The sequence below is a fragment of the Numenius arquata genome, chromosome 24 (genome assembly GCF_964106895.1).
Source record: "Numenius arquata chromosome 24, bNumArq3.hap1.1, whole genome shotgun sequence".
Lineage (NCBI taxonomy): Eukaryota > Metazoa > Chordata > Aves > Charadriiformes > Scolopacidae > Numenius > Numenius arquata.
In genome coordinates this window covers 7316409-7331507 of record NC_133599.1, presented here as the reverse complement: position 1 = coordinate 7331507, position 15099 = coordinate 7316409, and the positions used below count along the sequence as shown (strand labels likewise).

The following is a 15099-nucleotide window of genomic DNA, read 5'->3' as shown; positions in this document are numbered from 1 at the left end:
AGGTCACATTCCCTCTCTCTCTCTGGGTGATTTTTTTCCTTTTCCCTCCTTGTGACCACCCTGCAGGTGATGATGAGGAAGACGAGCCAGAAATCCCCCTGAGTCCTCGGCCACGTCCCCTTGCAGAGCTACAGCTGAAAGAGAAGGCTGTGCCCATGCCTGAAGCTAGCTCCTTCTTCATCTTCAGCCCAACCAACAAGTAGGCACTGACCCTTCTCCTTGTCTTGGGAAGCCAGGCCTGGCCCCGGCAACTCTGGCACTGACCCTTCCCAGTGGGATCCTACTTGTGCATTACAGCGAGCTCTGAAGAGCACCAGCTCGCTGGGAGAAGTCTTCTCTGTGGAAGGGCTAGCACAGACACCCCTTCATGCCTAGGGCCTTCCTGTCCTCAAAGTTTAGCCATAGCCCTCTTCCAGGCTCCCGTGGCCCTGTCTGATGTTCCTCTGGCCCCTTGCAAGCATCTCATGCCATTTCTGTCCCTGGCAGGTTTCGGATGCTCTGCCACAGAATTGTCAACGCCACCTGGTTCACCAACTTCATCCTGCTCTTCATTCTGCTCAGCAGCATCTCTCTGGCAGCTGAAGATCCCATCCGGGCCGAGTCCTTCCGCAACCAGGTGCCTGTGTAGCTGTGGAGGGTTGGGATGGGTCAGGAAGACCTCATGGAGACATGGAGGTCCCCAGTAAGCAGAGACCTGCTTGCCAGATGTTGTGCCTGGACAGGCAGCTGTGATTTCATCTCTGCCTCTGGGAGGAAAGGCTGGTTGTGTTTTCAATTCAGTGCACAGCTGGGACAAGGTTTTACTGCTCCGTGTCTCAGTTTACTTCTGGATGAAGAGATCCACCTGGCAGGGTGTGCGAGATTACCTTCGTTCAAGGCTGTGGTGGCTTATTGGGGATGGGGACATCCCATGAGGTGGCAAACTGGACCACTGTTGGTTGCAGCACCCTGAAGTACTGCCCTGCATGGAGCAGTAGTAGCCACAGGTCTAGCCAAATGAGGCACAAATGGGTCTGCACCCGTGCATTGTCTGGCAGGGACTGGGGGGCTCTCACATGAGACAGCTTGCCAGGGCACTCTGCTTTTGGAGATCAGATGCTTTCAGGTGAGTCTCATTTACTCATTTGGAAACTGAGAGCTTGGTCCCAGGCTACAGGTTGGATCATGCGCTGGGGAAAATCAGCAAAGCTGAGGGAAGTTCAAGAGTCTTCTAGGCATTGAGTTTACAGGCTCTGTTAGTTAGATGGGCTCCCCAGTCCACAGAGTGGAGAGCAAAACCACAATGCCGGGATGTTTGAACACGTGTCACCCACATCTCATCCAGTTCTGGTGCTTCTGTCCCCAGATTCTTGGATACTTTGACATTGGCTTCACTTCTGTCTTCACAGTCGAAATCGTCTTGAAGGTGAGTCCATTTGCCCTATGATCCTGGCCATGTGCATGACCCAAGGCATGCATCTAGACTGTTCTGGCCATGGGCACTCATGCTTTTTGGGCACAAGCTCGAGGTCCCAGCAAGGAGAAGCTGCCAACTGATCCTCTTGTCCCCAGAGTTCAGGTAGTCTAGGCGTAACCTGCCCCAGCGGCCACATGTCCCCTCCAGTGAGGTCAGGCAGCCGAGTCAGCTGCACTGTGACACAGGGACAGGTGGGCCATGGCACCAGCATTTTTGTTCTGACATACCCTTAAGAAAAACTTTGAGAAAGAGAAAGCAGTGGAAATCCATGGAGTAAAACAGTAATCCAAGCAGCTGCTGCATGTTGCTCCCACTCCAAGTCTCTTTTCTCCTCTTTAATTTGCTGAATGACTGGGAAGTATTTTGTCTCCATCCTGTGCAGTACAGAGGATTTCCAGCTGAAGTCGGCTCCCTGCAGAGAAAGAGATCTGAGCAGGATAGTGTACCTAGGCCATGGAGCTGTGAGAAGCCCCTCATGCCTTGTCCACCCCAGGGCTGCGGAGGTTCCCAAGCCCTGCCTGACTTCTCTCTTAACTCCTTCTGCTCCCCAGATGACAGCCTATGGTGCTTTCCTGCACAAAGGCTCCTTCTGCAGGAATTCTTTCAATATCCTCGACTTGCTGGTGGTTGCTGTCTCCCTCATCTCCATGGGAATTGAGTAAGCACTTCAGTGCTTCATGGGGTGGGCGCTGGCAGGGTTAGCCTGGCAGGGCTGCTGGGGTGCTGCTGCTCTCTGTGCTGGGTGGAGGAGGAACAGGCAGCCCAAGGGCTGGGTATGAGCTCACGTGTTAGTGTCCATCAAGTCATGCTTAGGGGGACAGGGTGTGGACAACTGGGAGGCAGGGAGGAAAACTCCTTTAGTGTCAAAGGTGAAGATCTGGGAAGGACTTCATTCTGGAGCTGCTTTCTCCAGCTGCCAGCATCCACTGGCCTTCTGTGGGGCAATGGCTTAGTGGCATCTGCGTGTCTCTGCCATCCCTGCCCCTCACCCCTGTTCTCAGCCTGACCTCCCTGGCTGCTTGGTGGGGCTGTGCCAGGCTGCTCTGGGCAGGGGAATCCCCCCATCTCAGCTCTGCCCTCTTCTTCAGGTCCAGCGCTATCTCAGTGGTGAAGATCCTCCGAGTGCTGAGGGTGCTGAGGCCTCTGCGAGCCATTAACAGGGCAAAGGGGCTAAAGGTAAAGGAAGTCTGGGGCTGGGGGTCCTCATGGGTTCTTATGTGGTGTCATCCCCTGTGGGGTGTGCGGGCCCAGGAACCCAATTCCCTCCCCCAGTCTGTGGAAGGGGTCTGCCCCATCCCACTGCTCTCAGCAGGATCCTACTCTCCCTGGGGCCCATCCCTGCAGTGAGAGGGTGTGGGGGACACAGTAGGGGCTTGCCCCAGCCATGCTGACATGAGCACTGTCCTTGACCTCTGCAGCACGTGGTCCAGTGCGTGTTCGTGGCCATCAAGACTATCGGTAACATTGTGGTCGTCACGACCTTGCTGCAGTTCATGTTTGCCTGCATCGGGGTCCAGCTCTTCAAGGTGAGAGGTATCTCAGGTGGGCAGGAGACACATTTTGCTCAGGCACATCCTGGGCAGGCTCTTCTATTCATAGCCCTTGGGGCTGGAGTCTCCCAGTGTTGAGGTCACAGAGGCTGTACTCTCTATGCTCTGCAAGTCCTGCCTGCGCTGAACCTCCCAGCAGAAGAGCCTGTGTTGGGAGGAGAGTGGGAAACACCCAGGATACTGTCAGGTCCAGACAGCATATGTAAAGAGACCTGCTTCCTCGCCCCACTTAGTGCCTCAGTTTCCCCGTTCTAAGGTGGCAAGTGCTTCTGACGTGCATCCTCTGTTCTTTGGATGCAAAGTGTTTCCTTTTTCACAGCACCACTCTTGCTCTCTGAGCCTGGGCTGCTCCAAGGCAGAGCTGGCCCTGGCTGAGCTCAGCTTTGTTCTAATAACAGACACCCTGCAGACTGAGAAGACCTGTCAGCATACTTTAACTTTTAGTTAATTCTATGGTTACTGCTTTCTTCCCTGCTTTCCAAATAGTTGGCTCCCAGATAGAATGGGCTAGATAGGTCTTAACTCATGGCCCTGTAAGATTTATTCCCATCACTAGGCAACATTTACTTGTCTCAGCCTGGGATTCACCAAAGGGTCTGCCATGGCTCCAGAAAGACCCTGTGATCTGGGTTGTGTTGACATGCAGAGTGGGAAGCCAGCTGTGGTGTGAGGCGGGGGCCAGAGTCAGGACAGAGGCAGGATGGGGACTGACTGTGTGCTGTGAGAAAGTCAAAACTCCCCTGGCTTCTGAAGTCACGGCAAAATCATAGCCTCTCCTGATCTCTGTTAAATACAGGGCAAGTTCTATAGATGCACAGATCCATCCAAGATGACAGAGAAGGAGTGCAGGTAAGAGCCCTTTGCAGCTCAGCCCCAGCAGGGCAATGGCCAGAGAGGGGAGGAGGGGTTCTGGCGGGGGCCACTTGTGTTCCTGCATGGGGATATTGCATCCAAAAAGTGGGGCTGGGGTCTTGTGCTGTTCTCCCTCACCCTGCGGTAAATAAGAAGCAAGCGCAGGGACATCCTGCCCTCCCAGGGACCGAAGAGCCCTGGTCCAGTGCCGCAGCAGGTGAGTTAAGGGGGCCCTGGCCAGTGAGCACCACATCCCTTCTGCTGCAGGGGCTATTTCATCAACTATGTGGACGGGGACCCCACGCAGATTGAGCTACAGCAGCGTGTCTGGTTGCACAGCAGCTTCCATTTCGACAACGTCTTCTCAGCCATGATGTCACTTTTCACTGTCTCCACCTTCGAGGGCTGGCCAGAGTGAGTCTGGCTGCACGTGGGGCCTGCAGAGGGACGGGGCTGTACTGGGAGCAGGTCGCTGCTGCTGGCCCGTAAAGAAGGGAGAGCTGCCCAGGCTGGGGAGTAGGGCTAGCCATCCTGGCAGTGGCTGTGGAGCTGACGAGGTCATCCCACCAGCCCTGTCCCACTATTGTTGGATCTGGCGTGTCACCAGAGCTCTCCATAACCTTCAAGAGGAGAGATTATCTTTCCCTCCTAATTAGGATCTCTGTTGCCTTCCTTTCTCTCCTGTAGGCTGCTATACATGGCCATTGACACTAATGCTGAGGATACAGGCCCTATCTACAACTACCGGGTGGAGATTGCAATGTTCTTCATCATCTACATCATCCTCATTGCCTTCTTCATGATGAACATCTTTGTGGGCTTTGTCATTGTCACCTTCCAGGAGCAGGGTGAGAGCGAGTACAAGAACTGTGAGCTGGACAAGAACCAGGTAATGGGACTTTGGGGCAGGGCAAGGTGGACCAGCCCTGGATCTGGGACTGCTGGGACTGGCTGATTTGGAGCAGCCCTTGGTGATGGCACTGCTGGCGCAGATGAGTTGAACCTGCTCACTGCTGGGGCAGGGTCAGCTGGACACACGCCTGGTACAATGCAAGCCTTCCAAGGGAAGGGCAGAGGGGACCAGAAACAGGGAGTGGGCTTTCTGGTGCATGTGGGGTGCCCAGACTGAGCTGGAGCAGGGGGTTGCATCCAGTTCTGGGCTCCCCAGTACAAAAGTGACATGGGCGTTCTGGAATGAGTCCAGCAAAGAGCCACCAAGATCATTGAGGGTCTGGAGCATCTGTCATACAAGGAGAGACTGAGACCTGAGTCTGTTTGGTGCTGACAAGAGAAGGCTCATAGGGATCTTGCCTATGTGTATAAATACCTAATGGGAGGGTGTAAAGAAGATGGAGCCGGGCTCTTTTCAGTTGTGCCCAATGGCGGGACAAAAGACAATGGGCACAAACTGAAGAAAACAAGAATTTCCATTTAAACATGAAAAACCCCTTTTTTATGGTGAGGGTGGTCAAGCAGTGGAATAGGTTGCCCAGAGAGGTTATTAAGTCTCCATCTTTGGAGGTATTCAAAACCCAACTGGACAGTCTTGGACAACATGCTGTAGCTGGCCTTGCTTTGGGCAGGGAACTTTGACTAGACCATCTCCAGAGGTACCTTCCGCTGTCAGTCCTTCTGTGATGCTGTCATGCTGTGATTCTGTCTGGGGACATTGAGGTTGAAAGCAGCAGAACCAAGACCAGCATCAGCAGAGGACATGGTGCATGCTGGGGAAGACAGCTGGACAGGGATGCCTGCTGGCCCAGAGGAGATGCTGGCATGCTCACGTGCTGAGCAAGCCTGCAGAGGCAGCATGGGCACCTTGAACTGAAGGTGCTGGGGGTGGTATGAGCTGCCCATCAGCCCAGCAGAGATGGGTCTGTCCAGCTGGGGAGGAAGGGGCCTGCTCAGCACCTCCCAAGTGCAGAGAGAAAACTCAGTGTCCCCTTCACCCCTGGTTCATGTGAGGTCTTCAGGCTGCTCTGGGCCAGTCCTGAGAGACCCTGGGAAAGCGCCATGATAACCAGGCAGGCTCAGGACGGGAAGGATTGGTACAAGGGCAGCATGGCAATCTTTGGAGGCAAGCAGTGGCTTTGGAAACTTGGTCCCATGTGGATGCTCTGGGGGTGTATTTGCAGCAGATACTTGAACCATCAGTGTCCCTGGCCCATGTCACTTGACTGAGAAAGAAGGAGGGGATCCAACTTGTGTCTGTGGGGATGTGCAGTGTTGCCAGTGGTGTTGACTCTGTGCCTGAGCCCCTGGCACTGCCCTGTGCCCCACTGTGGGATCACACCTGCCCTCCTCTCCCCAGCGCCAGTGTGTGCAGTATGCGCTGAAGGCTCGCCCGCTCCGGCGCTACATCCCCAAGAACCCCTACCAGTACCAGATCTGGTATGTGGTCACCTCCTCCTACTTTGAGTACCTCATGTTCTTCCTGATCCTGCTGAACACCATCTGCCTGGGCATGCAGGTAAGGGGCACAGTGCCCACCACGAGCGGTGGAGGGATGTCCATGGCAGCACACGAGCTAACTCATCCCTGCCACCTCCCAGAGAGCTTCTGGGGAGGAGGTCTTTCCTACACAGCAAAGGTCATTGTGTGTGTTCAGTACCACTGGGGATAGGAGCAAAGTGGGACTCGTTGGGTGTGGGGAGCTCAAAGAAGGGGCTGCCGGGAGCAAATTTCCTTTTTGATGACCATTGCTGAGCCATAGGTCTGTGGGAGGGGGGTTTGCATGCAGCACACACCTCAGCTCACAACAGACCTGCCCTGGGCTAACATGGCTCCTCCTGCCTTCTCAGCATTACAACCAGTCTGCAGAAATGAATCATATCTCAGACATCCTCAATGTGGCCTTCACCATCCTCTTCACCCTGGAGATGATCCTCAAGCTCATGGCCTTTAAAGCCAAGGTGAGAGGAGAGCATGGTCCAGAGAGCAGGAGAGGGCCTCAGGCCAGGCCAGGGGTTGTCCATTTACCGTGCATTTGGCATCTGTCCAGTACAAGAACCCCCAGGCCTGCAACTCCAGAGGCCTTCTCCTTGTGAGACCCTTGGGGATCCCCATACACGGGACCTGTGAGTTTCTGGAAGGACTACTTTTTATCTGGGCTACCCTTGCTAACCAAATCCACCCCACTCCAGCCAGCCATTGTTCCCGTCTTCAGGGTCATCTGTCACTGGTGGGGTCATAGCTCTAGCCACCTTGAACCACCCTTCTCATTTCACGTCACTGGAAGAGAGGACCAAGTGATTGAGCAGAGGGTTCCAGGCCTGACCAGCATCCCTTCCTCTGGCTCTCCTTGAGATGCCAGAGGTCACTGATGATCCTTCCAGCACTCCTTCCTCTGGGCTGCAGTAACTGTCTCCTCCTTAACTTGACCCTTGGATGCTCACTCCTCTTCTCTGGCTCTTCCTGGCAGGGCTACTTTGGGGACCCTTGGAATGTCTTCGACTTCCTCATAGTGATTGGCAGCATCATTGATGTCATCCTCAGCGAGATTGACGTAAGTGTCAGACTGCTTGGGCGTGAGGTCCTGCAGAGCACCACTGCTGGCATCCACCTGAACCTGAGCTATAGCGCTGCCCTGGGGTGAGACAGGGATGCCAGTGTGGTGTCCAGCTCTGCAGAGTATTGGTATCCTCTCCTCTCTTCCTGCCCTGCTTGGTTCTGAGGGACAAGCCAGGATCAGCCCATGTCTTGAGTGTGTGGAGATCACGGCTGTGGTCCTATGGACCTGAAAGCACTGTTTAAACATAGGGGACCACCCCCAGCTGGCCAGCATGTCACACTGCCTGCTCCCTTCCCTTCCCCTAAATCTGTAGCCACTGTGATCCTGTGGAAAAGAGTCTACTCACTCAGAACTGGACCGTGAGCGTCAGGACTCATGCCAAGCCCTGCCCTGCTTACTCTGCCTGTCTTCCCCATGCACACACCTGGACAGGCAGTCATCCACATATCCAGCCTCAGATCAGTGCAGGTGGGAAGAAAAAGGGTTCCCGCAGCTCCCTGTACCCACAGGACACTGCTGTCCCATGCCAGGGGAGGATAAGACACCCCAAATTTCAAGGCATTTGCTTTGCATGTGTCCCTTTATATAGCGATCCATACATATACACATACTGACTCTGTATATGTGCATATGTATACTCTATACACTATTTCAGAAGCTCTACACCATAGAAGCTGTGTGGCTGGGTGGTTGCAGGCAGTGGCTATATGGTAAGTGCTCTGCTGGGAGCATTTTCAGAGCAGTGCTAGGAAGCCAGCATGCCGCTGCCTTTCATAGCACAGGGGCATCCACACCACGTGTCTAGCACTGAAAATGCCCTGCTGCACCGGGAGGTCATGTGCTGCATTTAGCAGATCTGATGGTAACTCTAGAAGCTGCTGTAGGATCAGGTAGATTAACCCTCTCTAGCGACTTTGCATGCCATCTCCTCTCGGGAGCAGGGCTTGCCAGCTCTGGTGGTGCTGCAGGGCTGTATCTGGCAGAGCTGCTGCCACCCCTGCGTGGGGTGACCTTCAGCTGTTCTCTGTGCTGGAGCAGAGAGAGTGTTTAGGGGCCCTTATTGCTGGTCCCTTCCTTCTCTGAAGGGTGGTCCAGCCTCACAGAGCTGGGATTCCTTCCTCCCCTGTGACAGCAGCATGCTCCTCCCTGAACAGCCCTGCAGGTCGATACTGCTGTCCTCTAGCCTCTGGGCTTCTCAGCCTTGATGAGCTCCCAGATTTCATGCCAGTACCAGCAGCTTTCATCCATCACCAGGTCCTACAGGACCCCATCCTTGTCCCCCCAGCTCTCTGCACCTGTGAACTCATTTCCCACTGTCTGTAGGGTATAATTTCCTAGTTTGCTACCTCCTTCCCCTGTTGTCACTCAGAAATGAAGTTCAAAGGGTGCTCAATGCCCTGCATTGGGCAGAGATTTTCAGTCCCTGTGGAGTGAGAGACCAGATCAGTTGGCACAGATGCCAAGGCACTGCTGTCCTCAACCATGGGTCTGTGGGGATGCCCAGGGTCACAGGCACCCAGAGGAGTCCAGTGCCCTGGTTGGGCTGGCAGGGACTGACCCAGGCACTGCGCTCTGTGTGCCACAGCACTTGGCAGTGGCAGGACTGTGCAGAAGGCCAGGCAAGATTTCAAGAATGGTCCTGTATAGCCTGTATAGCCTGAGCTTCCCTGGTCCTCTCCACCAGGTCTGGGTGCCGGGGCACTAGGAGTGCCAGTCTCCCCTTCCAGGCCTCCAAGCTCTTCAGGGACCTCAGTCACAGGCAGTCCTGCTCTGACAGGTCTCGTGCTCCTCTGACCATCTGTGTCCCCTGCTGAAAGCAGAGCCCCTTACAGCTTCCCCACGTGCTTTCTTCTCCATCCAGCCCACACCTCTCCAAGCATCACCAAGCTTTTCCCAGCCATCTGGTGATGTGCAGGAGGATTAGGATTAGGAAGCGGAGGGGCAACCTCACCTCCCTTCCAGTACATCTCCTCCCTGCTGAGAGGTCAGTGCAAAGTGGGTCTGGTACCTCTGATCCCCAGGAGTTGTTTGCATCCACTGCACCCGCCACAGATCATCTTGCTGGTGCAGGCAGACCTTGGGGGTGCACTGTTTTCAGGAGGGTGGCTTTCATGAAACAAGCCTGCACCATGGTGCAGGAGTGGCGGGTGACACCTCACAGCAGCCAAGCTATTCCTGGTGGCACCCAGGCATGTGACTCTGGTTTGCAAAGTCTGTCCTGTCCTCTCTCCATTCTGGCTCTTTTCTCTTCCCTCATGTTTCTGTGTGTGGCTGTCGGGGTGAGGCAGTGGGGAGGGTTGTGCTGTCAGGAGCCCTCTGCTAGCCACCACAGCCAGGCCCTCACGGCTGTTCAATCATCGAGTTACCCCCGGTTGCAGGGGGAACTGAGGGGTCTGGAGCAAGAGTAGGGATGGGGGCCCCTCTGGCAGTGCTACTCCGAGCTCTGAAGTGTAGGGGGCTGACAGTGTCCATGCTGGTGTGTCACTCCTGCCACTGCCTGCCCAGGACACTCAGCCCCTTTGCAAGGTCCCATCTTCCCAGCCTACCCAAAGCCTCCTGCGGTCGCTGGCTGAGCCCCGAGGAACCAGTCTGCTCTGTGCAGAGGACGCTGGGGCTGGGTCCCCACCGAGGGTCGGGTGTTGGTGTCTGCGCTGGGGAAGAGTCCCCCTGCCCCAGAGCATCCTAGGCTCTCTGCAGAGAGGAACATGTCTCCAGCTAGCTTTGAGGAACCTCAAGGGTTTGTGTGCGTGTGTGTGTGAGAGTGAGCACTCCTCTGCGTGTGCCCTGTGTGTGCCTTGCGTATGCCCTGTGTCTGCCGATGTGCGTGCAGACCAGTAGTTCCTGCCTCCTGGTTAGTGGGTGAATGGTGCCAGGCAGTAGTTTGCCTCCTACCGACACATGGGACTATCAGTCTCGGTGCTTGCTCCCAGCAAACCTGCACCAGTTTGGTTTTGGTGTCCAAGCAGCTGTGCTGAGAGCAGCAAGGCTTGCTGCGGAGGAGCCGTGGGTTGGCTTGAGCTGGTCAGCTTGCCTCCAGATCCCGCCGGCCACAGCCCTGGACCTGACCTGGGGGTATCCATGGAAGGCAGCAAAATTAGTCTTGAGGTTTGGTCCGGATTTCCTGGCCCATATACCCCTGCCCCAGGCGTATATGTCACAGCAGGTGAGATGGAGTGGGGCACAGAAGTGGGTAAGTGTTTCCCTGGCCATCCATCTGCTGCCTCTGCCCCTTAAAAGTCCTATTTATTGCCTTGTCGGTGAGTCTGAGTGACAGTGGGTCTCTTCTTGTCGTTCCCCTGTGCTCCTCCTCTTGTCCCAAATTTCCATCTTAATCTTTCTGCTATGTCTGTGTCTTCTTCTGCAACCGTCCCTCCCTCCCTCTCATTCCTGCCTCACTTCTGCTGACTCTCTTGTTCTCTTGACAGACTGTTCTTGCATCCAGTGGCGGATTATACTGCCTCGGCGGGGGCTGTGATGGCATTGTAAATATCAGCTGCACGTGCTTGCGGTGCACCCCCCTCCCCTTCGCTGCCCATGGCTATGCCAGCGTGCCTGTGCCTGATGTTTGCATGTGTCCTGCATGTCCCGAAGACACACTAGATCCAGCTGCTCTCTCCAGGGTCTAGCTCTCCCCTTGCTGAGAGGGACTTGGGATGAGACACGCAACACATAGGCACCCCTTCCCACCCTGAGATGTGCTGGCCGTTCCCCAGCCCTCCTGGGTCAATCTGCTGGCCCAGCCCTGCCCTGCACCATCCCGCCCCCCAGCACTGCAATATCTGACCTGAACGGAGCATCTAACAAAGGTGGCCCTGGATGTTGAGGGCAGGACAGTTGGCCTTGGTTCCTCTGATCATCACCCTTTCTGTGTAAGGCTTGAAGTGATTTTTCTTTCGTGAATGCAGCCTCTGACACTGTTAGCCGGAGAAATGATTAGAGGGATGACTCTTGCACCATGCCTTCCCCCAGGGAGCTGGCTGTGTCCTGGGCTGGTAGCGAGACCACCATAGGGGTGCAGTGGGGTGAAGATGCCCTGGGTTGACCCATAGGAGCTCCTGAAGGAGCTCTGAAAACGGGCAGAGGCTGGCTGCAGGGTCCCATGCACTGGAACCTCTTCTCGGGGCTCCCAGGGGCCCAGTGCTGGGAACTGCAGAGGACAAGCTGGCCTTTGCTGGGCACTGGTGGGGACATGGTGCATGGGAGCTGATGAGATGTTCCTGCCCACCATGCTCACTGGACAGGTGTTAGGAACTAGGAGAGTGAAAAGCAAAAGAAGGAGGAGTGGGAAGAGGTGGTGGTATTTTCCATTGCAGCCCTGGGAACTCAGAAATGCCAGACTGGGGAAGATGGAGCGCTGGGAGGGGTGTTGGCAGCTGGGTTTTGTTGCCCTGAAATAGCTGGGAGCGGGTGGGCTGGATGATGGGAGTGAGGGGGATCCAGTGGCAGCAGTAAAGGTCTGGGAGGCCAAGGGGGCAGTGGGAAAGGCATCCCAAGTGGTGATGGAGTGAGGATGGCCAGTACCTGGCAGAGGCCAGGAAGGTTTCCTTATGTTTCCTGGTGGCAGAGGCTGTGGCTGAGGCAACCAAGGGAACAAGTGACCAAGCCTCCAGCATCTCCAACTGCCAATGTCTCAGGTGCTCCCAGACAAAACCTGGCCGTTTGAGCCCCGGAGCTGTGCCTGCTGGCTCCCCTCCTGCCTGCCCGTTCTGCCCTGAACCCAGGAGTCCTCAGCCCTGGGACATGGCTGTTTGCAGCCACCCCAAGACAGTAGGCATCACTGCAGGTAGGAGTGACACTGGGCAGCACCCCCACAGAGCCACCCTGCCTTCAGTCCCTCCTTTGGTCCATGAAAGCCCTGCTGGGACATTCTCAAACCAACGCTTCTGTTCTTAAACAGCCATCATTAATGCGTTCTGTGCCCGGTGCCTGGTCTACAGCTCACCTTACCAATAGGCCCTGAGGTGGGAGCGTCCCATATGGTTTGTGCTGGGAGAGAGCCTGAAGGGACCTGAGCCTATCCTTGGGTGGCCCTGTCTGACTTGCAGCGAGCAGCACGGTTCTCCCAGCCTGCATCACAGCATGCCTTTCTCCCTGCAGTGTCCCATCCCCCTGGGTAACGGGATTGCTCTCATACCCATAACCAGGCATCCCGAGCAGCCTGGGGGGCAGAGATGTGATACAATGGGGCTGGGGAGACGAACTCATTGAAAAGGCTGGAGGGAAAGTGCCACGAGATCCCCTTTGCAGTCTGGTCCTCCATGCAGGCAAGGGCTGTGGGGATCATGACCGGTGCCTGGAAAGGGAAATCTCGTTACCCTACACCCCCCAGGACCTGGACACCCCCTTGTCTGCCTGGAGGCATCAGCACCCACTGCCCTTCAAGTGTTGTGCTCTGCCTGCAGGACTCTGATGACAACTCCCGTGTCTCCATCACTTTCTTCCGACTGTTCCGGGTGATGCGGCTGGTAAAGCTGCTGAGCCGGGGGGAGGGTGTCAGGACTCTCCTGTGGACCTTCATCAAGTCCTTCCAGGTATGTGAGGAACAGTGTTCCCCTCCCAGAGAAGTTCATGCCCTGGGCTGGCAATAAGCTTTGATCCTTGGGCTAGCCGGGTGAGCAGGCTGTCCTCACCAGGCAGAAGAGGCAGTGCTGGCAGGCTGCTGGCCTCAGACTGGACCAGGGGCTTGTGCTATGTAGGACAACATTGCCCGTATGGGTGGGAGGATGTTGGGGATCTCTCTGGCTGATACCACCATGTGTCAAAGCTGGGCTGAGTGAGCAGGCAGGTCCTGCCCGGGCCTATCAGCCCTGGTCCCAGGAAAGCTTGCACCATGGTGCAAAGCTTGCACCAAGCTCAAGGGCATGCTACAGCTTCTCAGCACACAGTCCCTGAGCCTGGGCAGCTCCCTCAGCCCCGGGCACCCCCAGGTTGTGCTCAGCCTTTGTCCCAGCCGCAGAGACCCGGTGCTCCCTTGGGGGTTGGCATAAGACTCCCATGCATGAGAACTGGAGAGTGGGGCTAGTGGGAGGGTGGTGAGAGGGGCAGGCAGAAAATAAGCTGTTCCCTCTCCACATGGAGACCTGGATGCTGACCTCATGCAGAAGCTCCAGACCCAGCCTTCTGTCCCTGGGTTGCATTGGTGCTGAGCTGGTGTCTCACACGAGCCATGGTCCTTTTGTCAACAGGCTCTGCCGTACGTAGCCCTGCTGATTGTGATGCTTTTTTTCATCTATGCTGTGATCGGGATGCAGGTGAGAGGCACAGGGGTGGGATTTGGTCTTGAGCAGATGCCATGAGCCTGGTAGCATCTGGGGAGGTGGGATGGAGAGGGACTAGGTCCTCTGCCAGGTGCTCCCTGGGACTTTGCACATGATGGCACCATTTTACCCTGCTCTCCAAGGATACTTACAGCCCTAGCAGCCTCCCCCTAACCCTAACCCTAACTGAATCCCCAGACTGCAGCTCGGGCAGCTGAAGCATGCAGTCAATGGCACTTGGGGAGTCAATGGCACAACCTAGACACAGAGTCACGAGTCTTTGCGCCTGGTTCATAAGACTTTGTCTCCTTGGCCCAAATGAAGTGCAGTGTAGACAGGGGCATTTTCAGCATAGGCAGGAATGTCCAAGGAGCTCACGAGCCCCAGATCACCCACACCCCGTTCTCAGTCTCTTTTGGGGACACCCAAAGCCAAGCAAACAAGAGGAAGAGGAACTGAGGTACAGGAGTGCCCTGGTGGGTGGCCGGTGCCTGAGAAAGCATGCTGGAGATCTGACAATGTGACTTACAGATGTTTGGGAAGATCGCCATGGTGGATGGGACCCAAATCAACCGAAACAACAATTTCCAAACCTTTCCACAAGCTGTGCTGCTGCTTTTCAGGTAAGTCTTGTCTTCGCAAGCGAGCAGCTACAGAAGGGAGCTGGGTTTAGAGTCAGCAGGGGAGCCCACCAGCTTGAAGTGAGGGAGACCAACATTTCTGTAGTTCCTTTCTTTTTTGCCCTACAGAAAAATCTCTTGCAGCAGAGGAAGCACTTCAGGAGTGGCTGTCTGTTTGCCTGGTGTGGCTGGGCTGCAGGAGAGAGGGGCACTTTGGGGTTTCTATTCTGGATGCTTCTTGCCCAGACTGGATTTTAATTTGTGAATTGTGAGGAAGCTCAAAGGGAAGCAAGAGCTCAGCCCAAGGGTTTCCTTGACTCCAAACACTTCACTTCGGAGCTTTCAATAGGAGACTCCCCACAGCAGCACAGCAAGCCCAGGATCCTGACTGCTCCTTTCCCAGCGGCTCCCCATTCCCCTGTGCACTGGGCTGGCCACAGCCCCCCCTGTGTGCCCAGCTCATGTCCAGGACGGGCAGGGACCAGCAGGCGTCCCCTCTCCCCAGGTGTGCGACCGGCGAGGCCTGGCAGGAGATCCTGCTGGACTGCAGCTATGGCAAGCAGTGCGACCCTGAGTCAGACTTTGCTGAGGGCGAGGAGTACACCTGCGGCACGGGCTTCGCCTACTTCTATTTCATCAGCTTCTACATGCTCTGTGCCTTCCTGGTATGCCGGCTCCCATGGGGCTCCCTTTGGCACCTCTGTCCTGGCCCTAGGCAGCCCCTGGTGTTGAGTTAGCCTTGCATCTCATGGGGCTGAGCCCACAGCATCCTTTTCCGAGGGGCATGAGCCCGTCTACCCAACCATGCTGTAAATCTGGCACTGCACTCCTGTGGGGCCCAGGATCCACCACT

General features: G+C 55.8%; 1 protein-coding gene across 3 annotated transcripts in view; it reads left to right on the top strand.

The window, feature by feature from the left end:
- Positions 1–15099, top strand: part of CACNA1S (calcium voltage-gated channel subunit alpha1 S) — a 50685-nt gene that overhangs the window by 24015 nt on the left and 11571 nt on the right. For 2 of the 3 annotated variants that reach the window (XM_074163497.1, XM_074163498.1), the window contains exons 17-33: positions 67–199; positions 487–616; positions 1346–1405; positions 2008–2114; positions 2545–2632; positions 2875–2982; positions 3803–3855; positions 4126–4272; positions 4546–4747; positions 6170–6328; positions 6660–6770; positions 7280–7363; positions 10795–10851; positions 12772–12900; positions 13555–13620; positions 14158–14249; positions 14752–14911. In XM_074163497.1, coding sequence (XP_074019598.1) covers positions 67–199; positions 487–616; positions 1346–1405; positions 2008–2114; positions 2545–2632; positions 2875–2982; positions 3803–3855; positions 4126–4272; positions 4546–4747; positions 6170–6328; positions 6660–6770; positions 7280–7363; positions 10795–10851; positions 12772–12900; positions 13555–13620; positions 14158–14249; positions 14752–14911 — 1886 coding nt within the window. The remainder of the gene's footprint in view (positions 1–66; positions 200–486; positions 617–1345; positions 1406–2007; positions 2115–2544; positions 2633–2874; positions 2983–3802; positions 3856–4125; positions 4273–4545; positions 4748–6169; positions 6329–6659; positions 6771–7279; positions 7364–10794; positions 10852–12771; positions 12901–13554; positions 13621–14157; positions 14250–14751; positions 14912–15099) is intronic. The other variant, XM_074163499.1, reaches the window with a different exon arrangement.